This window comes from Passer montanus, unplaced genomic scaffold (assembly GCF_014805655.1).
Source record: "Passer montanus isolate IOZ18808 unplaced genomic scaffold, ASM1480565v1 scaffold61, whole genome shotgun sequence".
Classification (NCBI taxonomy): Eukaryota; Metazoa; Chordata; class Aves; order Passeriformes; family Passeridae; genus Passer; species Passer montanus.
Window position 1 is genome coordinate 4499571 of NW_024371149.1, and position 24069 is coordinate 4523639.

The 24069-nt window shown below is 47.1% G+C and overlaps 1 protein-coding gene across 2 annotated transcripts in view; it reads left to right on the top strand.

The window, feature by feature from the left end:
* PDLIM1 (PDZ and LIM domain 1) overlaps positions 1-21591 on the top strand; it is a 43201-nt gene extending 21610 nt beyond the window's left edge. The window contains exons 3-8 of one of the 2 annotated variants that reach the window (XM_039727350.1): positions 214-298; positions 10142-10203; positions 12264-12557; positions 16253-16407; positions 19329-19446; positions 21064-21591. In XM_039727350.1, coding sequence (XP_039583284.1) covers positions 214-298; positions 10142-10203; positions 12264-12557; positions 16253-16407; positions 19329-19446; positions 21064-21250 — 901 coding nt within the window. In that variant the 3' untranslated portion in view covers positions 21251-21591. Of the gene's footprint in view, positions 1-213; positions 299-9717; positions 9909-10141; positions 10204-12263; positions 12558-16252; positions 16408-19328; positions 19447-21063 lie in introns of both variants that reach the window. The other variant, XM_039727351.1, reaches the window with a different exon arrangement.
* The last annotated feature ends 2478 nt before the right edge of the window (positions 21592-24069 follow it).

Sequence of the window (24069 nt, forward strand, 5' to 3'; positions counted from 1 at the left end):
GAGACCTTGTCTTGCTCCAAGGACCTCACTTATCTAAGCCACCTACATTGTGTACCTAAAATGAGGCTGTCTAGATTCCTCCTGATGTGGGTTGTGCTATATATGAGAGACTGTAGAAATGCTTAAGAAAGTGATGAACTTTGAGTCTTTCAATAACAATTATGGTGCTTACTGATGAAAACAGATTAATTATTCAAAATTTGTATGTTGCAGAACAGAGGCAAAAGTCTGGTCACCACTTGTGAGCGAGGAGGGAAAGACACATCCTTATAAGATGAATCTGGCCTCCGAGCCACAGGTAAGTCCTGGAATAACTGCTCTTGTTCCCTCTTACTCCTGTGAGAAAAGTTCTGAACCTGATCCTCCAAGGAGCTGAACATATTCCACTCTGTTAATCATGTTGGGGGTAGCATCATGCCCCATAGTATCAAGAGAGCATGTGGCCCTTGGAGGCCTTGAGAGTTGGACTCCCTCCCTGATGGTGAGAAGCCTGCTGCTGTGGAGAGCTAATTGGGTGCCATACCTAAGGTAACCTGTTTGGGTCAGAGGTGTCCCCTGCCATCTGCATGCTCACACCTACCACAGGGCACAGAAGGCACTGTAGAGGTTTGGCTCAGTAAGTCATTGCTACTGTGCTAAGCCAATTGGTTGTCATCGATAGAAGAGACTTGAGGGGGGTGAGGAATATTATTCACTCAGTGGTTTTACTTGGTTTGATTTGGATTTTTTTCTCTTACTCAGTAAGCTCTTAGTAGTCTAGCTGTGGAGAAAGTGGAAGAGAAATGTGCCAGCATCTTAAATTTTTATCTGTGTGGCAGATCATGCAGCCTCTGTCTAGGAAGTCGGTTTTGTAACCTGTTGACAGCCTTGCTTCATTGGCCTGCTGCCTCTGTCAAGTAAATGTAGTAATAGCAGCGACCTGTGCAAGGGCATCACCTGGGCTAGATTTAGAGGATTACACTGCAAAAAATCTAAAATAATTACACTAGAGTCAGTGGCATTCCTCTGGATTTTCACTGGGGCAGTGACATGGCCCAAGTGGATTCTGGCCCAAGCACACATCCCGTGTCTTTCTAGCAAAATAAGTAGATTATAAAACTAGTTTGACTCTGCAGTTAATTTAGTACTAACATGGCTGTTTTGGTTGGAAAGGACCTGAAACTAAAGCAGCACATGTGCAGCAACACCCTGCCCAGACCTTGGCCTGGGATCTGTCCGTGTTCTCTTTCACATCAGGCTTCTCTGTGTTGCTTGGCCCAAGAAATTGGTGCAGCATTCTCCAGGTATTTCACAACTCTGCCAAGGCACAGTGTGAGACTGAGCCCTTTGGACTTAGTTTGAGCTGAAGCCATGTGGTGACACCTGTCTGTGACACTGTTGAGCTGAGGTCTGGTATGTGCTTTCTGCTGCCCAGGTTTTGGAAAGACTCCGCTTCAGCCTTGAGGCTTGGGGGCTATCCCTTGTTGAAAGAGTGGGGCAGAGTCTGCACTGAGGCTTTGCTGCAGTGATGCAGAGAGCTGTCATTTAATTCAGCAGGAGACTCAGTCCTAGAGACCAATTTCCCAATGCAGCCATTAGCAAGAATTTAGCTAAATGCCATAAAATCAAGCATAGAGCACAACACATGCCCTAAGTGGAATTTTAAGGTAGCTCACTAATTTCAGTTAACTGCAGCAAAAAACCTGCTGCTGAACTCCCCTGTCACTCACTGCCCCATCACATTTTTTGCCCAGTCCAGCCTGGATAGATGGTCAGGATTTAGCAGTAATGCTGGTGGTGGAAGACATTCCCTCCTAAACCCTAACCTAAGTCTTAGTCCTGCTTCTAGCTCTGGCCACTGGATGGATATCCTAATACTGCTAGTTTGTAAGTATAGTACAACTGAATTTATTGGTAGCAAACTGCAACTGACTTGAGCAGGAGAATTTGTTGCACAACTGAGTGTGGAGAAACTCATGTTGCAGAGCTTATCTCTGAGCAGTGACCATTGTCTTAATCTTATACTAAGAATCAATGGTTGCCTAAAAATTAGGCTTTGACCTCTTTGATGGCTGATGCCAGAAGAGTTATTTCCTGGTATGAAAGGAACATTTAAACTCACGGAAGTCTCGTCTTTTCTTATTCCCTTCCTTTAAATTAAAGTAGATTAAATAATTTGCAGTTGTGTATGTAAGTGGGGCTTGCTGCTGTTCAGAGCACTGGGCTTAACTTTAAAGGGCTTGTTGCATACTCATGGAATTCAGACAGGAACTCAGCAGTGTGAGGGGAGATGCATCATGTCTCCAAACCACAAGCTCCTTTTTACTCTTAAGGCATAACAGTACCTAAACATCCTAATCTACTATGCCAGAGTGTCAGGAATACCATCAAGTTGTCTGGTTGTGGGGTTTGTTGTTTGGAGTTTTTTTCCTATTTGCTTTTCCAGTAGCTGACTACAGCAAGTAAGTTTTATAGTGAGGTGTTTCTGCTTGGAGCATGAAATCAGAAGAGCATGCTGATTCCTGCCAGAGCATGTGGCAAGTGTTGGCCAAGTCACTCTGGGGCTGTGTCTTTGCAGCATCATCAAGGGTTTTGGCCAGGCCTGCTGCAAATCAGCAGTAGCAGAGTGCAGAAAATGCTATGTGTGTGTATACCAACCTGGCAAACTGCTATGAATTTTACCACAAAGATGCTGATGCCATTTTTCCAGCATGACTGGTTGAAGCTGTGAGTAGAGCTGAATCTTCGAAGGCAAAACTGAGCTGTTCAGGTTTTTTTAACTTGCTGGCCAGTCAAAACAGTATCTTTGCTTTTCTTGGCAACAGTCTAGTGCAGAACATTTATTAATTCACTTACCAAAGAAAATAGGACATGCTGAGTCTGAGTGGTTTGTTTAAATCCTGGTCCAGGGACCTCTAACAATGGTTCTTCATTGGCTTTGCACATAGCCCTTTGAATGCAGATGTAAAATCACACATATGAATATCCTTACTTCAGGCTCAAAAAAAAAGTCTTTAAAACCCTTGCTGTAGGAATTGAGTTATGCAGATATATTGCCATCTGTCTTAGAATTAGTTTGTTAGATATTGCCTCTCCTACCTTTGGTATCTTAGAAGTTTTTCATGCTTGTCCACCTTTTTGTCTTCGTATTTTACTAATGTAGCTGCTAAATCTTTGCAAAAAATCTTGCAAAAGAACTTAATTTTCAGTTTGTCTCAGGAGCCAGTGCTTAAGAGCTTGTCTATGACTAGTTACGTATTTTAAGATCCCTGCTTACAAATTTTTTACCCCATTTGAAATTGACTGTTTACTTCTGCAATCCTTTTGGAGGCTGATATTTGGTGGCATGCTGCGTCATGCTGGTGGAAGTGTTTTCCCTTACTTGGAATGTATGTTCAAGATACTTTTATTTGCCTTTGGAAAATAAAAAGCCATTCTACAACCTCCCATGCATTCCCCGCAGTCCTGAGTCCAAAGACTGACTTCATTGTCTAAGCTGATCTTTGCCCATGAAAGAGCTACAGTCTTATTATTATTTCATTGCCATTATCCTTATCCTTCTAAATTAATTTAAACTGAGGCAAGAGTGATGACAAAATTGCATTTCATCAAAAGGGGCAGCAGCTTGTCGATGTTGATGGCTCAGCAGCTGACCTAGCTTTGTTTTGGTGCCCATGACAACACTAGAGGAAGGAAATGACAGTCTTCTTAGCATATTTACTCAGTTAGTTCACTTGCACTTCTAACCCAGATCCTAAGACTGATAGCTCGGTGGCATTTTCCCATCAAAATCTTTTCCTCACAACAGTGGGAAAGACTAAAATAACATGTCTGCCTCTCCCTCCTGCTTAATGTCTCTTGAGAAAAGTGGTCACAGCAAGAGAGAACAAGTTACTTGATGGCTAAGGTAATTTTAATGCTTATGATACTGACCAGAGATCAGCATAACTTCAAGTCAGCTGTGCCCTCTGGTGATCTTGGGCCACACAGGGCCCATGGGGCCCAATTGTACTCAAGGGGCTGAATTGTCTCTTGGTAAAATAAACAACAAAACTCTATATCCTCTAACTGTGCCAAGTCTTGTCAGATCTGGGGTTTGTTTTGGTTTTTTGTTTGTTTGGTTATTTTGTTTTGTTTTGGGGCTTTTTTGTAAGACACAGATGCCAGTGGGGTCCAGGTCTCTGTGCTGAGTGAGCTAATATAGAGAAAGATCTGAGAGAGTCCACCTTCAAGGACAGTCAATACCCAGACTGTCTCCAAAAACTTGTCTGGCTCCCTGAAGGCTATGTATTCCCTTTGCAATAAGGTACAAGTATTAACATCAGACCTTGAGAATGAAAGTGAGGCAACCTTGAATGAAAACGCTTGGTTTGAGATGGATAGTTCATCTCTTCTTAATCACAGAAAGTAAGGGTTTTCAAACATAAGGATTTTTTTAATAGAAATAACCTTTAGACAGAGGTTAGCAGCTGGAGGAGCTCTGAGGGTGAGTCAGGGTATTTTTAGGATGGTAGAAACAGCAACCACTTCTGTCTTCCCAAAGCTTCTTAAAAGTGTCTGTCCTGTGTTCATCCTTATTCTTACAGAGTGATGTCATTGTTTCCATCTTGTGTATTTTATTTCCTTGGATACGAAGCAGGCGGGGGCTATAGAAACTGGGTGTGTGGCTGGCTTGGCCTTTGATAAGGCTCTGCATGTGTGGGCAATGCATGAAGCAATAGGTATATAAAGTAACAATACTGGGACTGGGAACTGTGCTGGCATATTGCAACCTGCTGGTTCTGGTTAAAAGGCATTACTGCATGGGTGTGGAATGTGTCAGGGACGTGGAAGGAGAGGATGTGGGAAGCTGGTCTTATTGTTTTACCCCCTACAATAACAAAACCCCAAACCCTTCATAATTTTTAATCAGATTTCAAAGCATTGCAAAAGATCCTTCCGTAGCTGAAAAACCCCAAATGATAATAGAGGGAGAGGTGAAAGTAAAGGCATTTCTTATTACTTGTGATCACAGCTGATGAAACATAGCATGGGGTGGAGTTTGCCATGAAGATGTCCTCTCCTGAGCTGTCACTGTGTGCTTGGCACAAGCAGCCTTCCCCCAGACACTCCAGCTGGCCACGAGCATGGCCTTTGCTCCCTGCTGGCTTTGCAAGGGAAGGATGAAGCTGGGGGTTTGCCTGCTGCTCTCTGCTCTCCTTCACTGCCCACAGGGCCAGAGTGCTCTCACTCTCTGAGGTTTGGTCAGGGGCCCGTTTTCTTAGAGCTGAGTAAACATTTGTACTGAGAAATGTTTCATCTTGTTTCCTTTTGGCATGACCCTCGAGGTGTGCAATCCAGCATTGCCTGCCCTCAGCTTCTGGGCTCTGACTTGGGATGCAAAAACATCCCACGTTTCTGAGGCCCTGTGAGGCAGCAAGTTTTGCTGGTTCACTTGGCTGCTCCAGGTGCCTGTGGGGGCTTTTGCTTTTCTCTGCAACTGCAGTGTCTGGGTGCTGATTTTTTTTTCTCCAATTTTTCTTTTAGTTTGTGATGTGAGGTGAGAGTGAATCCCCTGACTCCATGAGCTGGCCAATCTGTAAATCACTACTGCACACCTGAAACTAGTTTTTGGCTTCAAGGAACCCCTTGCTCCATGTTTGACCTGTCTTTCCTCCAGAGACTGCAGAGAGGTGGCCTGGGAAGGAGCAGGGCAGGCAGGGGAGTGAGGGTGCTGTAGGTGGGTGGCAGCAGGGCAGGAGCCAGCACCTGAGGGCCTAGCCCAGCTGAATGCCTTCAGGCCATGCTGGGGAGAGGAAAATCCCACTTGATGGAGAGGCCGCTTGACCCCGCACATCTTGGTTTAGTTTATTCGGTGAGTACAAAAAGGCTCCAGATTTTTCCTGTTTCTGGTGGTGGTGACGTCCATACAGGCCTTGCACAGGATGGCCTTGGCCACGTCACTGCAGGGTGGAAGGGACCCAAGCACCCACCCTCACCCCAGTCTGCTCCCAACCTGCTCGAGGGCACGAGGCCATGAAGGTGTGCAGATGGCTTTATGCCACTGGTGCATAGGATGAGTCCCAGGTCAGCTATAGAGGTGGCTCATGGCTGTCTGTCTGTCTGTCTGCTTCACTGACAGCTGCAATTTCCCTGAAGCTGCATGCCCCCATTCCCAAGGCTGGACATGGGTGCAGTGGTGGAAGTGTTGGTGAGGAGGAAGCAGACATGCCACAGCCGCTGGCTGGCCTCAGGCACAGCAGTGACAGCTGATGTGGCTGTGGGGGTTTCACAGCCTGGACGTCAGCTCACTGAGGATGGCCTCATATGAGAGGGAGGAAGGGGCCATTGTTTTCCCTGATAATTCCCCATGACGCAGCCTGCAGCTGGTGCAGTAGGAAATGCTGATCTGCTTCCTGCCCTGGCACAGGGATGTTTTCCCTATCCTCACAGCCTGGCACCTTTGCTGGCAGCTCTCTGCTGGTGTTGGGACGCTCTTAGCACCCAGCAGGAATAGCTGTGTTGCAGTGCAGTGTCCCATCTGCCCCAGAGAGGGCTACTCCCACTAACAGCCAGCACCCAGAAAACGCTTCTGGCAGAAGATGTACAAGTCTGACCTGAAGCTACAATTGTTTGTCCTTGGGATTGAAAAATAGTTTTTTTCTGTGAGATGGGGACATTTGTGGTAGGATCACATGGGGTTGTGTTCCAAAGCCATTTTGAGCTTGTTCTTATTGGGGGGGTAGCTTTAGATAAGGAGGGGGCTGTTGAAGGAATTGCTTCAATTTCAAAGCGAAGTGAGAGTTCAGAAGCAGCTGGTAGAGAAGTCTATGCAGTTGCTAATCTAGTTTAGCTTGGTCTAGTCACTCTGCTGGGCCCTCTGGAAACATAACCCTGCAAAGGAAGGAGGGCAGCAAGGCTGATGTCTGTGCAGACAAAGCAATTTAACTATCATGGTATCAGTTTATGGTGGTAAAATATGGTGGTGCTCTTGAATATTCTACCTGGTAGTTTGGGAGCTTCCATACCCCAACTCCAGACCAAAATAACCACTGCTGGTATTCCTGCTTGCTGCTGACAGGGCTGGTATAAGGAAACTGAGGTAGTACCACAGCTTGCAGGGAGAATGAGGCAAGTGCTTCCAGTTGTGCCTGCAGGTGCCAACAGAAGGTGTCTCTGAAGGGATCTAACATTAATCATGCTCCTCTGTACTTCTCTCAAAGAAAGAGCAGGTCATGTCCTGACTGGATAAGATCATGTCCTTTTAGCTGACTGCTAGTTCTTCCTCTGCAAACAGACCATTGCTTACTGCTCTTGCAGTCTGTGCTCCAGCCAGGGATGCTGTTTAATGCTAATTGCCCCCTTTTCCTTGTGTTGATCCTGGGATTGCCACAGCCTTTGAGATGCTGCAAGCCCTAGGCAGCTCAAATGCACAAACCAGGTGCTGTCCCCACACATATGTACAGTGTAGCTGGGTTTTTGCACTAATGATTTCTACTTGCCTGCTGGTGGACAGGTTTTTGGGAGTGTCACTTATGTGATTTTTTTTTTCCAGTAGTAAGTGAGAGACTGTCACATAAACATAATTCCAGGAGCTGGGGCTTTAACAAAACTGCTGCACAGCACAGGCCCTAGGTTAGCAGTTCTGGAAAATCCCTAGATAAATACATTTGACAGTGAGAATACATTGTCTTTTGATCTTGGGATCATGAAGGCGCTTGTTCTTTGCAAATTCCTTCCACAGCTTGAGCAGAAAGAACAGCATGGTGTAACAGGAAGTGCTGGAGAATTTGGATTATCCAAGTGCCCTTTATAATGCTACTGCTCTTGTAATACTTGTCTGTATACTCTGGAGTTATTCACCTTCTGTGCTGTTCTCCACATGGGATTTTTCCAATCTTCAGACACCAGGTTCTGCACCAATTTCTCTGTTTAACTATTAAACTCCCTTATAGTCAGTGACCTGTATACACCTGAGATGTCCCAACACTTTTGAAACCTTAACTTATGGTCTTGGTGTTACTACATAGCAGAAAACCTGCCTGGTGTCCAAAAGTAGGATGAAAGCTCCTGTGTGGATTCTGTGCCGGAGTGTGTGTCGCAGTTCCCGGAGTCAAGGCACTAATGTGATGTCAGTCTCTTTTCTCCATGTAGCTGCCCTGTTCTTCCTGCCTCAACACTTGCAGGAAGATAAAGATCCTTGAGGCCTCCATCACTGTCAAACTCAATTCAGCTTGACTGACACATTCAGAGATTCAACATGCTCATGTGCATGTTGGGTATGTAATTGAGACTCCTTACTTTCTTAGGAAACTGGAGTTAAAAGAAAAACCCAACCAAACTGTAAATTATTTCTCTTTCCTTAATTCTTGATTAATGCTTAATGTTTCCTCAACACATCTTGTGACATGATTTCAATGTGGAGTCTATTTGACCTAAGAATATAACCCCCTTAGCCTAAACCTTCTGTCTCAGTCTTTCATGAAACTGACTATTTATGTATGTGCACATCTGTAACCCTCTCCCACTCATGGCCTCTGAATGGTGGGCTACCATGTGTATTTAGTGCTGATATAACTGTTCCCCATGGTTTGATATACAGGCTAAAGTAATTTTTTTTTCCTAAAATCCACATATTTGCCATGGGAAGGACTATTTTCACAAGTCCTGTTATGTGGTTTGAATGAGATTACAACAAAGAGAGATTAGCTAATTACTCCAGGGTCGTTTTCCGTTTGGTGTGTGGGAAAGTTTAATGGCTAACTTCCATAAATGTTGGCCAGAAAGCTGTGGGAGAGCAGCCTCGTCACTCCACACCTGAACATCTTGAGCTACCCCGCTGATTTCAAATGACTTGTAAGTCATGAGGGCATTTGGATCCAAGCCTCTCTTCTCTGAGGGATTCTACGCTCTGCTTGATGCCATAAATAGCATTCGAATGCCATGAAGTGAGATGACTCCCATCTGTCAGTCTGGGAAGGCTAGCCAGCTGCCTAAGGAAGTCTGGAGACAAAAAAGTGATTTAAAGAAAAATCTGTAGGGGGATTTAAGTCATACTTTTTTGTCTAATGCGTGTTTATCTTGTAACTATATCTCTATCAAACAAGCGCTCTGAGATGTTCATAGGGCAGTAAAAGCTCACGTCATTGCTGTGGAAGTCAGTGCCTGTTCAGAGTGGGAGTGGGAACTAGTTGTGTTAGAGCTGGGACCCATGGGCCCAGTGGGCTGAAGTGCCCCTTTCATCCTGTGCCATTGGCTGCTAGCCTTCTATTGAAGCCATGCCCAATCCCTATGGCTGGCTGAAACATTTAAAAATTTGGTGCCATCTCTTAGCCCTGAATATCTCGGCCAGTATCAGCCCAGTATCCCAGCCAATATCTTCGCTTTTCCATAGAAAGCAGCCCTGCCCTCAGGAATTGCAAGGAATGCTTAAAATCTAGTCTTGCATGAGAAAGTTGGTCCTGTAGCTTACTGTAGGCTTGCAGGAGCTCCCAGGTGTATGGCACCTTGAGCTAATAGCTCTGGCAGTGTTTCTGAGCTCTTAAGTTGCCAGTATGTCACCACTGAAAGGTCCTGATGGTCATCCTGAAGCCTCATGCCGTCTGGAGGATGCTTACTTGCTTTGGTGGTTGTGGTCACCTGCTCCTCAGCTGAGACCACACATGAAGGCCACCACTGCAGTGGCTGTGGGGCTGCCCTGTCACATCCACCTGCCTGCCTGAGCACCTCTGATTGTTGCCTCTGCTCCTTTGCATGCAGGAAATAAGGCACATAGGAAGTGCACACAATCGGAGTGCAGTGCCCTTCACTGCTGCCACAGCTTCTGCCCCCAGGGTGATCACTGCTCAGTACAACAGCCCAGCAGGCCTCTACTCCTCAGAGAACATCCAGACCTTCAACAATGCCGTGGAGACAAAAACATCACCTGGGTCCCTGGAGCCTAGCAAGCCGTAAGTACCTCCCTCACCCCCCTCGCTCCCTGGGCTCCAGGGAAAGGCTTCAGGAGACACGAGTTCACTGCAAAGGTACCAGTCTGTCAAACCAAGAAAAGCTCTCTTTCAGGACAACGGAAGTAGAAGAGGCACAAGCGTGGATGTTGTTCCCAGGGACAGGGCTTGGAGGAGTGGGGAACGTTTCATGAGGTGCAGACGTGAAATTAATGCTGTTGTGTTTCTTTGTTTAGCAGAGACCGACGCAGTTTCCACGTGCGTTCAGCATGACATACCAGCCCGCTGGTCTGAACAGGTGCCTGACAGCTTGTTACAAGCACTTCCTAAAGTCAGTGTTTTGTGCTGTGATGTTGGGCAGGAAAGGCACCAGCTAGTGCAGGAAGCACACCCGTCCCTGTTCCCAGCTGGCCTGGGATTCATAGACAAGCTCTGCCTTAGTTTGGATATTTCTGTGGTTTGTTATCAAACTTGGCTTTTCACAGGAGTTTTAAAAAGTAGCTGAAACATTCATTCCTGTGTGAGCGGCTTTATGTATGAGATTGGAAAGGGTCCCAGCCTTAAAAGGGCCTGTTCATTTTTGTGTTTGCAACTGAGCCGCACCAAGGACATTATTTTATCCTAAATTTTCAAAGTTCCCCTTTTTTTCATTGGAAGTAATAAACCAGGAGCTACCTGAAAGTTTTCTGGCTGTGATGGTCAGGTTTCTTAACTGCCCCAAGTCTCTACATAGCAATATCAAACTGCTTAGAAGGCTTTGGCTATTTTAATAATAAAAGCTGGCACACCAGTGCTTTTGGTAATACTTGATTAAATTTCTGACTTGAGAGTGGGGAGGCAAAAGTAACTTCAGGCTCTGCTGTTGCAGGGTACAAAGACCTGATTGTGCTTTAACACAAGCCTGACAACTTTCCTGTGAGTGAAACCAGCTCCTTGCATTGGCAGCCCAGTCTGCAGCATGGTCCCTTCTAGGCAGTTAGTGCTGCAGCTGGCAGACAAGGTGACAGATTGTTCTTCATTTGCTTCTGGTAGACTCAGCAGCCTCATTCAGGGGCTGGGAAAAACAGAGCAAGGACAAGGCAAATCTGAGATTGTGTTAACCTGATGGGACCATCTGGCAGTGAGATACCATCCCTAGTCTACTCTGGTGTCCCCTCCATGTGAGAGCACTCCCTGGAAGCCAGGTAGATTTGGCTGGAACGTTGTAGCTGATCCCTTTCTCTTGCAGGGATCAGCAAAGAGGTGGCTTCCTTCTAGGACTGTGGCTCACTCTGCTCTCCTAGCAGGAGCATCCATTGCTAGCCCTGCTCCATCTTTGATACGTGGCATCTCTTTCATCCTTTCCTTACTGAAACACAGCAAGTTGCAAAGGAATGCTGGAAAAGCTGTGAATGAGGCTTTGGTGCTAATATGCTTTGTGTTTACAGAGTCATCAAAAGCAAATGAATTACTGCTGGTTTTCAGTGAGATCCAGGGACCTCAGCCTGCTGTTAAAAACCCACTGTAGTCTCCCCAGTGCACAAGGACAGGATGTCTAGGCTCTCCCTTCAAACACTGTTCCAGCTGCCTTTAAATTCCTGACCATCTGTTTGCTGAGTTATTTGATACATACCTGACCTTGCTCTGGGTTTACCTGATATTTATCTGCATCCCCATCCTGCACCTTGCAGATTTAGTGAACTTTATCACAGTCTATCTGAACCCAGAAATTGATCCTGCCACTGCACATGGTGACATAACTGGAACCTAGTCCATGCTTCATCCTTAGGGGGTGTGTGGTTTAATGCAGGCCTGTAGTACATATAGAAATAAAAGAAAATATCTGCACTGGATTTGATGCCACAAAGCAGGTGGGGATGGAGAAGCCCCACTGCTGAGCACATCTGGTTTGGGATGTGAGGTGAGATTACTCCTCAATAGGATGCCAAGGCTAGCTTTGAGGAGAGCAGCAGTGAAGGTGGCATTCCTTGTCTGGACAGTGGGACCACAAGTGTGTGAGCAGGGAGTTACTGTAGAATAAAACCCCTGCTGCCACTTCTTCATTGCTTTTACAACCCATGCATTTGCTTATCAGTGGAATGCTTGCTTTTTAGTTTTTGTGTGGACACACCTGGAGTGTGAGACCAGAGACACAGCATTAGCCAGAAGCCTGTAAAGTTGTGTATTCAGTGGTGTGTCCTTAAGACAGTATTCTGCAGCTGCTTGATGTCTTGAAGTATTTGGCTTTGCCCTTCATTAAATTCTTTCTTCTTTCCTTTCTTCCTCCTCTGCATTTTCCCCTCAATTTGGCAATGTAAACCCCAAACAAACCTTGAACAACCCCACCTCCACTGGCCGTGCGGACGCGTGGGCTGGCAGCCCCTCGCCGGTGGGTGCGATGCAGGCCCCCATGGCCTCGGTGTACGACCCTCTGCAGAGCTCCGAGCTGCGGCGCAGGCACAGCGCCTCCTCCAGCCCCAGCCAGGTCCGAGTGGGGCCTGAGCAGCTGAAGCACGCGGCCCAGGTCTGCCCCAAGAGCCCTGTGGAAGTGGAGGTGCCGGGACTCAAAGTGCTGCACGTGCAGTTCAATTCTCCCCTGCAGCTCTATTCGCAGAGCAACATCATGGACACCCTGCAGGGGCAGATCTCTTCTGTTAGCCCTGATTTCCCCAGGTAACCTGCCCATAGCCTCTGCAGCCAGCTCAGCACATCTGCTCATCTGCATTTCGGTGTCCACGAGTCTCTTGTCCCCGTCTGTGGCTCATGGCATTGTCCGGTCACAAGAAAACAGCATTTACATTTCACCCTTCCAGTGTCAGTGCATGACTCTTCACAGGAGCTTTCTCTGCATTGTGCATGGTGCCCAACACCATGGGAAGCACCAAAACATGTTTTTAGTGTGTCGGTATGTCCGTTGTCCCCTGCACACCCACACAGCAGGACTTGACAGCACCTGGTGGCTTTTCTGGAGGAGCCACCTGCAGCAGATGGGTTTGCTGAGGGTAGGAGGGTGCTTTATCCTGAAAGCTGGTATTTTTCCTGCACTTGCAATAACTTTTGTTGTTTGTGACTGATAGGTGCTGGCAGTCATTGTTCTTTTGTTTGGCCAAGGGTGTGTGCTGAGCATGTTTCATTTCAGGCTGAAGCAGGTACCCATGCTCTCCATCTTTGGCTGGCAGCAGTCAAGAGTTTGGAGCAGCCTGGCAGGCACTAGGCACATGGAGGGACAGCCTGTGTTCCCACCCCTGCCCGCTTGTCTGCAGAGGTTGCTGCAGCACAGGCTACCTCTGGCCAGAGGAGTGGAGGATGTTCAGCATGCTCTGAGATCTGCAGGACCTGTGGTGAGCCTCAGCATCACAAGGCCTGGGTGCTGTTTGATGTTGTCTTTGTGGTACTTGGGAACCCCCTGGCCTGTGCCTCTAAGTGACAGCCTCTGGGATTTGCAGGGAGGCCTCAGTGTCAGGACAGGTGAAACAGAAAGCATGTTCATCTGTCCCACAGGAGGAGTCCAGTCAAGGAGGAATTGTGAACCTTCTGCTATGTGACCAAGCAGCTTGCAGCTGTGTGACATGTGGTCCCTCCCTGGGCTTCCATGGGGCAGAAAAGGACACAGACAGATCTTTTGGCTCCTGGACTGCTCACAGTTCCCTTCTGGGAACCATGTACTTCAAAGCAGAAAAGCTGGTGTCCTTTCCCCTGGGCACACACAGCCAAACTTTGCCATCTGCCAGGAGCCAAGAGATAGTAGGAGGCTGAGGATTTACTCCTGCCTTGTTACTCAGTGCAGTTACTTGCTGTAAGTCAGTGCTCTGGCTTGTAGTCAGTACCATGCACACCAGAAGTGGTCGCACTGCCAGCTCTCTGTGCTGGCCTGGAGAGCTGATAGTGCTCACAAAGGAGCCCCAGACATCAGCAATCATTTAGTGGCAAAAGGGGGTGCTCCAAGCACTGAGCCTTCCTGTGGCCTTGAGACTCTTGTAAGATTTGCAAAATAGGCTGGCATAAAATAGCAAAATGCCCTTAGTAAAAAATAAACTGTGCTTTTTGAAGATTCTGTGCAAGGCTGTGTTTTTATGGTTTTTATGATTATCTTCTTGCCAGTATTCAAGGCTCAGTGATCAAGTATTAGTCAGTGTTGCAAGTTTCCCATGGTAACAGCAATGAGATCCAGTAATGGTTGTGTAAGTCTAAGACCCAATAAATGTGGTTGGGTTTGTTCCCTATAAAGTTTCTGCGTGAGGGAACTCATGTGCCTGGAAAAGGACACAGTTGCTGGTGATTGCTGCAGATAAAATACCTGTGTAACAGGAGGTGCCAAAAATCAGCTTGCATACTGAGACTCAATATATTGCAGGTACAATTTCTGTGCCTGTGGCCTTGCCCTTTCAAAGAATACACATGCTTTTTGGAGATGTTGTTCAATTTAAGCAGCATAGCCTTCTGCCCTGACAGTTTGGGGAATTTTACTCTGCTGGTACAAATCTGGATTTGATGGTTTTTATAGCCTTTTGGATGTCTTGTATATGCAAGTGAACGTATAGGGTGCATACCTGGGAGAGCTGATCTGTATGTTATGCACTGCCACAATGCATGGTTGGAATGTGATGGCTTTGTTTGACTCTAATGCTTTTTAAGATTATTTAAACTCTGCTTTTTGGATGCATGTTATTGAAACATTCTTAGTATGCAAACTGCAATGAAAGGCTTCTTGCATAATGTTTTTATGGGTGGATAGAGCAGTGGGAGTATATGGGTTTACATGAGATGAATGTAATATGGAGCATGGGACATCTTCTGTCTAATAGAAGGTGCATAATTCTTTTATTTGGGTAAGAAGCTTCAGTAACTGAGATTCAGGCTTCAAAGGTTCAACTGTTTGCATGTCTAATGTGCTTCCTGCTCCACTGAAAATTGCTAAAAATGGAAACATTTTATGAAATCCTTTTTATGGAAATAGCATTTTATAACTCATGAGATGATTTTACTTCTGATGCTTGAAGAGTTTATTATGCAGAGTAACTCCCAGATGACTCCATCGGTCATTGGCATTGAAAGTATGCGGTTGCCTCCTCAAGAAAAAGATTTCCCTCTGCAATTTAGTCTGAACTTCAGGATGTTTGTGTACTTTTCATGCAATCACAGAGTGCAAGAATGGCAAAACTGAGCAGACCATTTACATTTATAAGACTACATTATAGAATTGAGCTATCAGAGGAGATTTGTCAGCTATTTCATTTTATTGTATATGTTTTCCTGCAGCTACAGAACACAAGGCAGGCCGGAACTTCCTGTGTCCTTTAGTCCATCCCTTAGTCCAGCATTTGGCAATTTAAACCATTGATTTAAATAATTCCCACTCTATATTTGTCCAGACTGTCTTCAGATCCTTTAGTTTGGAGGTTCCTTGTCTGTCCACAATAATCTCCTTTGATATTTCAGTGTCAATAGACATATTGGAAAGCTTTTCCCAAGGGATATACTAAATATCCTCCAGCAGTTTAACCTATGCTCTACTCACTACATGTGGAGGGTATCTTAAGTACTGCCTCCAGACTCTTTTTTTTTATCCCCAAAGACCCTTTGAGTGGCACAATAGCCACCCTTTCCATGACCCTGTGCTGTGAAAAGCTGCCCCTGAAGCACCTTGGGCTCTAAGTCGAGGGGTGGCAGCAGCACCTCAGGGCAGCTGCACTGAGGGCTTAGCCTTAGCCTTAGCCAGCAGAAATCTCTGCCCTCTACCTGCTCATTAACCTTAGTAAAATACTGTAAATGGGCTCCACCTAGAAAATGGATATAGCAACTCACTTGACAACCAGACTAAATTACTTCCAATCAGACAATCTTCTAGTTAGACCCTACAGCTGTTACTTTGTGAAGGTGACATTTACAAGGAATTCGTAGGGTACTTGCAAAGATTTCTTTTTAATGGAATAAACTTTACTTACTTGGACATTCACAGGGGTGTAAGGTAGCAGTGTAAGGTAATTAATGCAATCAAGGAACATGTGTGGATGGCACACTGCTAGGTGAGATTCCCATCCCAGCACATGAACTCTTTATTTTCCTATTAACAGAGCTGTGATTTCCTGGGCAGGTTTGGCTGCTGGAGTGTATGGTAACTGTGAAGCAGGGAGAACCCTGGCTGGGGCAGTGGGTGAGCAGCTGCTGAGCAGCGTGGGCAGACAGCCCAGCCCAGCGTGCCAGTCCCACCCGGAGCACATCCAGCACCTCCGTGTTCGTGGCCTCCTCGTGTGCGTGTGCTTTGCACGTCCATTCTTCAGTCATGTGATGCCTGGTGAAAGTTTTGCTAGAGGGATTTGCTTTAGTTTTCATCCATTTAACAAGAGGATTGTCTGTTCCTTTCTCAGTTTAGATCAGCATAACCAGACCCCTGGCAACATTGCCATAGACAAACAATCTGAAGTTTACAAGATGCTGCAGGAGAATCAAGAGTCAAATGAGCCACCCAGACAGTCTGCTTCGTTTCTTGTGTTGCAAGAGATCTTGGAGTCAGAGGAGAAAGGTGGGTGCCTGATCTGAGCATGCTTTTCCTCTCTGCTGTTCTTTGGGTTGAGTAATATTTAAAACTTTACTTTCCATTTAGCTGTTGATTGTTCAAGGTAGCACATGTAGGTGGCTTCTACAGAAACCTACAGACCCTGTCACTAATTTGATCCCTTCATATTCTCTCATTTATTAGCTTCAGTGTCTATGGGCCCACATCATTGCTTAATCATTGAATGAGCACTCCAGAAATAAACCCTTGCAACATTTAGTTATCAAGAAGGAATTTTTAAAGTTACAAAACTGCCTGTAGTTTCTACAGTTTTGCCCTTTTAAGACAGTACTCACTGATTAAAGACCATTTGATTCAGCACTTTGGGTGGGATCACAAGAATGTGCTCTTCAGTGAGCCCTGATGCTTCTGAACTCCATCCCCCTACACAAGAAAAAGTATCCCCTTCTGCAGCTGAATGTAAAAATATAGAAGCTGGGTTACAGTGAGCAGTTCATAGCTTTTAACCTCTGAAAATTTGCTCTTCTTGGCATTCTTGATCTTAGGTCTGGACTTGTACAATTCAGAGCTATGGAGTTTAAGATGAAAAAGCCAATTAACTTATTTGGGGGCTAAATCATGCTCTCTTCTCCCCTTAAAAAAAATAAATGAATGGGAAAAGAATTCCAAGAATGATCTTTTTTTTTGTCCTTAGGCCAGTCTTTTGTGTTATTAGCTTGGCAGTGGTACGTTCAGTTTAATCCAAAAAAAGCCTGGTGCTGAGATATTCACCACAAAGAGAAACAGATCAGCCAAGTACTGGTAGGTCTGAGGGATCTGTAGGGAAACAGCAAAATGAAGGAAATAAGGAAACAATAGGAAGAAAGAAACCAGGATCACAGAGTCTCTAATATGCTGTTAAAATACCCACCGGAAAGAATCTTTTAAATATTGAGTGTTTGCAGCTTGCCCTCAGGGTTCAGCTCCTGCCTGGAAGGAGTAGCCCGGACTTCTCACGAAGCCAAGGTCCTCCCCTGTGCTTAGTAGTGGTGAAGAAGATAAGAAGCAAAAGCCTCTCTGTTTTATCTTTCTTTGAAGATTTGCAGCATTGTTGGGATTCTCTGGCATAAGGTTTGCCTGCCGGGATAGGCTCTGGCATTATTCCACAGTGAGCTGACAATACCCCATGTGCTGCTGGGCCAGCAGCAAACAAACACTGTCAGATGGCTGGTGTGATAAACGCACATTGGACAGCCTTGTCCCAGCCCGGCTCCAGGCAGTGGATTGTGAATGGCAGCTGTGAGCCATGGCTGGGACAAGGCCCTTGGGGCATCGCTGACTGTGTGGGCTGCGCTGACTGTCACCACGCTGCTGTGATAAACGCACATTGGACGGCGCCTTCTCCCAGCCTGGCTCCAGGCAGTGGATTGTGGATGGCAGCTGTGAGCCATGGCTGGGACAAGGCCCCTGGGGCATCGCTGACTGTGTGGGCTGCGCTGACTGTCACCAGCTGAGAGCCTGGGCCGGGCACAGCGACGGGTGTGGGTGTTTGGAGGCACCACGGCTGGTCTGAAGGCCTGACCCCATACTCAAAAGTGGAGAGTGTTTCACTGGGTGGAACATGCTGCATTTCCTGTGGGTGTTTGATTAGGAGAGATTTTAAAAAGTGTTGTCAATGTTGCTGATAAGAACGAAGTGCTGGTTGAGGCAAAGGGAGTGACTAGAAGTGATAGGGAAGAGTCTGAAAATGTGATTGCTGCTGCTTGCTTCCCAGTGAGGGTCACTTGCAGTAACTCTTGGAGGTCAGGCTTTGTTTGGAGGGTTAAGGAACTTGCACCTCTGGACCAGTGTCTGCACAGAACTGGGTGCAAACCAGTGCAGCATCACCTGCCCCACAGCTGAGGTAGGCAGTTCCCCCCTTTTCCTTCAGCTCTTCTATCAGTAATGCTGCCCTGGGCTGTGGTGAGTCCCTGACATGGCTCGTCACCAGCGTGTGTCTTTGGAGGGTTTTTCCACCCCATGCACTGGGAGTGCCCATTGGAAGTGTGCTCTTGGTTTGACACTGGTCAGAATGATTTCATCAGTGTCCCTCAGTCCAGGATGTTTCTGGTGAAATATCATGGGAGTCTCAGCAGCCTCCTTCCCTTGTTAAGTGGTGTCAAACCCCTAAGAAAAGTCATATAGATGAGATTAGTCCCATCACTGGTGTCATTTTGTAAAAGGCTCCTTTTCCCCTGCAGATATTTAAAGGCTTGCCTCGTATCCCACATCTAGGATCCATGCTGATTTAGGCATCCAGGTCAGCACAATGTCTCCTGCAAAGGCTTTGCAGGAATTCCCTGCCCCAGAGTAGTTGCAATAGGGAGATACCTGGAGCATGCTGTGCAACAGCAGGGGAGTGCAAGGTTATCCCCAGTGTCCCAGGGCTCTGCAAGAAGGAGTTTGTTAACCAAATCTTCCAGGAGTCTTGGGGGAACCAGCTCCATTGTAAAACAGACAGCAGACTGGAAAAGGGCTTTGACAGTCCTCCCAACAGAACACCCACCTCTTTCTGAGCTCAAATCTGGGAATCAGCTTGACCCTGAGTGTGTGATCAGGACACATCAGGCAGACTCCAGTGCTGCCAAGGCTCAGGCTTTGCTTTGCTTTGTGCATCTGTGCATGTGAGACACATCAGCTGAACTCTGATGGGCTTTTAAGATGAGAAAATAATCTCATCTGACTGCCCACCATCTCAAGCCCTTACATTTTCAGGGCGAGATTCAGCTGTGTCCCTCCTCTCCTTCCTCCCCACACATCCCTAAATCCCTGCTCACTTTCCATGCATGAACCCCGGCCTCAGAGTTGGGGTTAAAGAATATCCTGCCCCCAGCAGAGCATCTGCTTGGGAGGAACAGCCTCCAGCCACGCATCTCACATGCTCTGAAGCACTCTCCTTCCACCCCCAGGAGACCCTACCAAACCATCTGGATTTAGGAGCGTCAAAGCCCCTACCACAAAGGTGGCCTCATCGATTGGGAATGCCCAGAAGCTGCCCATGTGTGACAAGTGTGGATCTGGCATTGTGTAAGTAAGCCTGTCCCTGGGGTTGCAGGTGAGCAGCCCATGCCTGTGCCAGGGGCTGAGGTAGTGCACCCAAACAGCTTCACTTACCCACATCCAGTGCATCCAGGAGACTCAAGGCACCTTTATTCTCACCAGCTTTAATAACACTAACTTTGCAGGTCCCTGCAGTGGGGCAGGAGTTTGGTTTCCATCTACAGATCCGTATCAGTGGAAACCAGAACAAGTCCCTGTGACTCAGACCTTGAGGCAGTTGTTGCTGCAGTGTTTGGCTGACCTGAAATCTGTTTACAGCATTTGGAAACAAAATGACCTTTCCATTCAGGGCCTGTGTATTTAATGTGTTTCCTGTCTCGGTGCTCCCAGGCGTGGCACGGAGACTTGCCTTGGTGGTCAGAGGCAGTGGGGACTGCAGAGCTCCTGTAGGACCCCACATCTCCACTGTGTCTATGCAGAGACATATTGGTTTTTGTCTTTATGTGGGTAAAATTAAACTCCAGCATACCTGGGGTTTGATACAGAACTGCTGTCAGTGTGACCATATGGGGGACTCAGCATTGAAAACAGTCCATTTTTTCAACCTCAAATTCTTCAAATTCTTCCTCTGCAACCCCCTTAACTTAACAGCTGACTACACAGCAGTCAAGTACTTGTAGCCAAACCTGCATTGTCATGGAAGAATTCTGATTTTTCAGATGCTGCTTGCCACAAGCTATCAGATTGTTGCTGAGACCTGCTACACTGTGATTGCATGGTCCTGACATGCCTGGAGCATCTGGACCAGCAGATTCATTAGACAGGCAATCCATACCCTGTAAAATATGAATCAGAGACAAACCCTGTAATTGTTCAACCAGCTGGGTAGGTCTGGAGAGAAAGCACAAGGCCTTGAATAGCACTCAAACCTAATGAATTACAGAAAATAGAGATGGCTGCTGGAACAAAATAATACCGGAAAATTGTTGTGTTGGGGCTGATGGTAGTTAACAAACTGCTGTGTAGTTTTTGTAGTTTTCCTAGCCATCTGTTGGGCTGAGCTGTGAAGTCTTCCAGTAAGAGCTGGCCCACATTTGGCTGGATCTGTTCACTGCAGCTCCCAATCAGCCACGTCTGAGATGAAAACCAGGATCTAGTCTCTGTGCTTCTCCCACACGTCAGTCACTAGCAAAAGGGTAGTGCTGGCTGTGCAGCCTTCATCCCTGCATTTCTGCATTTGTTTTGCCATCCATTTGGCTTGTACCTGGATTTTGCTTCCCCAGATGGTCAAGCTACTGTGGGTCATTTGATCCTGGGCATTTGAATGCTGTTGTGCTGTCTGCAGCCACCAGCTAGATGCCATCACAGTAATTCTTCCCCTCACAGGTGATAGGACTGTCCCTGTATAACTTATGCAGGTCAATGCTGGGAAACACTTTCTAGAGCAGAGTTTCCATGCCAGCACATGTTGGGCTTTTAAAAGTGCTGTTAACATTTGCCTGACCAGAGGTAGGGCCTGTACTTTGACTTGTCAGGAGCAGAAGAAAATGGTTCACCTTTGGGACTGGTTTGGCTGTGGGCTGGGTGGGAGGTGCCTGGGGAGGAGGGAACAGTGGGCACTGAACGCTGCTGATTCCTCCCCAGAGGGATGTTTGTGAAGATCCGGGACAAGCAGCGTCACCCCGAGTGCTACGTGTGCAGTGACTGCGGCACCAACCTCAAGCAGAAAGGACACTTCTTTGTGGAAGACCAAATCTACTGCGAGAAGCACGCGCGGGAACGGGTGGTTCCGCCGGAGGGCTACGAGGTGGTCACTGTCTTCCCAAAGTAAAGCGTGCTGCTCAAAGCCAGTGTGGATGATTTATCCTCTGCTGATTTGCCTTGGAGAGCATTATCCCTACCCCCTGCAGAATCTTGTCTGTAATAAGGAATGTTAGGCATGGCTTTGAATTTCCTTGTCATTATTAATCCTCCCATCTGTTCACATGAGATGTCACTAATTTCAGCATTCTTTTCATCCTTTTTCACTTTTTTTAATAAACAGAATTTTTTCCTTCATTGTGCTGTCAATCACACAGGAAAATCAGAGGCCAAAGTCAGATTACAACTTTTCTGTGTTCTAGCTATTTGCCATTTGTTTGCCTGCAATAAATGGGGTGAATCCACAAGGTAGAAGTGTCTGCTTTCTGCTGTTTTTCTTGTGCACTGGATTTTTCTGCTCCCTGGACAGCAGAAGAGGTGTCCAGTGCATGGTTGTGTTTATCGTGGAGAATAGTGAGAGTGATCTACAAAGCTGAGTCAGGCTGGTCTTGCTGCCAGCTGAGCTGTGAGCAGCTGCCTGCTGGCACCAGCAAGGGGCAGGTGGGCAGAGCCAAGCTGCAGGGCAGGCTGTGGCCTGTGCCCAGGGCTGCCTCCTCTGTGTCCAGCGCTGCTTCACAATGATGGGACTGGGCACGGCAGTGTTTGCTGCTACTGCATCACCACTGATGTTCTCCACAGTCACAAACTGAGCTCTGTGGAGAAATGGCCACACGATGCTTGCTGGAAACCAGGGAATCTGAGCGTGAGGAGGGAAAGGTTTGAGTGGCCGCAGTCCCTGTTCTGGCTCCCCCTGGGGGAACCACATGTGACTGCCCCAGGCATCACCCTGCTCCCAGTGCTGCTGCCGTGCACAGCTGCTGGAGGGTGCCTTTTTGGGGTGATGTGGGGAGGGGGACACGTGCCCCTTGTGCCCTGGACAAAGGGCTGATGGTGCCTGAGAAGCAGAACCTCCACCCGTGTGGAGCACAGAGGAGGCCTGCAGTGGTTATTTCTCTCACACCTCTAAGTAAGATGATGGCTGTTCTTTATCATGTAAAAATAAACTGTTTGTAAACGCGTCATGTTTCCTTTAAAACAGATTGCCAGTGGTTGAAATCAGCAGGGTGGTTCATGGCTGCACACAGACCCTCTGTGGCCAGCACAGGGCTCCTGGAGTTAGTGGGTGCATCTGCAACCTGCAACAGCTGCAGACATGGTCCTGTCCTGGCCCTGGAAAGCCCTGTCTGTGTTCAGCAATGCTGCACCGTTTCCTCTCCTTCGTGATGAATCACACCACAGCACAGCTGCATTGTAAAAAAAAAAAAAAAAAACAGAAAATCCAAACAACAAAAAGCTAACAAACCAAAACACCCAAGCTCAAACCACAACCCCAAACCCAATCCTCATGTGAGGTAAAGCTGACCTATAAGCCTCCTGCTGTTCAGATAAACAGTGCAGCTTTTGGGCAGGTTGGGCAGGGGACTAGTTCACTAACCCAGCTAAATTTAGTTCAGCCTCTTCAGGCTCCTTCTATGGGCAGAGGCAAGCAAGCAAGGCTGCCATAGCTCAACCAGCAAACTTTGTTTGGATCATCCCTGGGAAATGCCTGGCTTCTCTGGGCCGCTGGCACACATCAGCACACACCTGCACAAACTCCAGATAGTAACACAAGCAGCTCTTTTCCAAGGTGAGTGGAGGGATTTTTTTCTTGCTGGGATGATGTCTCCCCTCACTACTGCCTAGAAGGGTTAATTCTCACCTCTCCACACTTCCATAGGGAAAGGCTCTCTGTGCTGCAGTGTTGGCAGGAGAGGGTTAATTCTCACCTCTCCACAGCACACTTCCATAGGGAAAGGCTCTCTGTGCTGCAGTGTTGGCAGGAGGGACTGCACAATAAGCAGCTGCAGTGGTGGGAAGCACAGACCTGCAGGGGTGAAGGAGTGACCCTAAAGACAAAAACTGCTCTGGCTGTATTGCGGACCAAGTCTCCTGCCCGGCAGTGGGACTGTGGCTGCTCCACACCACCTGCTTTCTCAGCAGGCTGGGGGCTCAGGGCTCCCCCAGGAAAATGCTGGCTGCTGAGACCATCTGCAGCTCTGTGTCCTGGCCCCGGAGCCTGGGCTGAGCCCTCCAGTGCCTACAAAGTCACTACGTTATTTTGTACACAAATGTCTGTCAGCAAAACAGCGCTTATTCCAGAAAAGCTCATGATTTTGGGGACAAGGGCGTTAGAGCCTGGCCCTGCCAAGCTCATGATTTTGGGTGCAAGGGCGTTAGAGCCTGGCCCTGCCTGGCATTTCCCTGCCCTCCCACCCAGTGCCACCCTGCAAATGGTGACAAGCCCTGCTTTGTGCAGGGCCATGGGCTGTCACCAGCCCGAGCTCCTGCAGCCAAGCTGGCAGCACAGCTGGGAACACTGCAGGGGCTTGGCAGGACTCGGGCACTACAAAAGATTCGTAGAGTAGTCTGGAAGTGTGGGTTTCTAATGTGGATACCAGAGTTTATCCAATTTATTACATGGGAATGGGTTAGATGAGGAAGTTCACACATGTTACTTCAGGACTTTGATCACTCTCTGCTGTGGCTGGCTGAGAAAAGGAACATATTTATCTTTTATGATGTAGGGCAAAATATTTTACAACTGCAGTGTTCACTGTAGTCTGACTTCCCAGATTCCTTAGGAGTTAAAGAGTTGGCATCTGCAGCCTGTCAACAATAACAAAATAGGTGAAATAGCCTTGCAACCACACAGAACTGCCTGCTTTATAAGTTATTAATAATGTAAGAACACATAAAAGGTTCCTATGTGAGGCGTGCTGGGCAGTTTGACTGGGTGAGCATCCTGCCAGA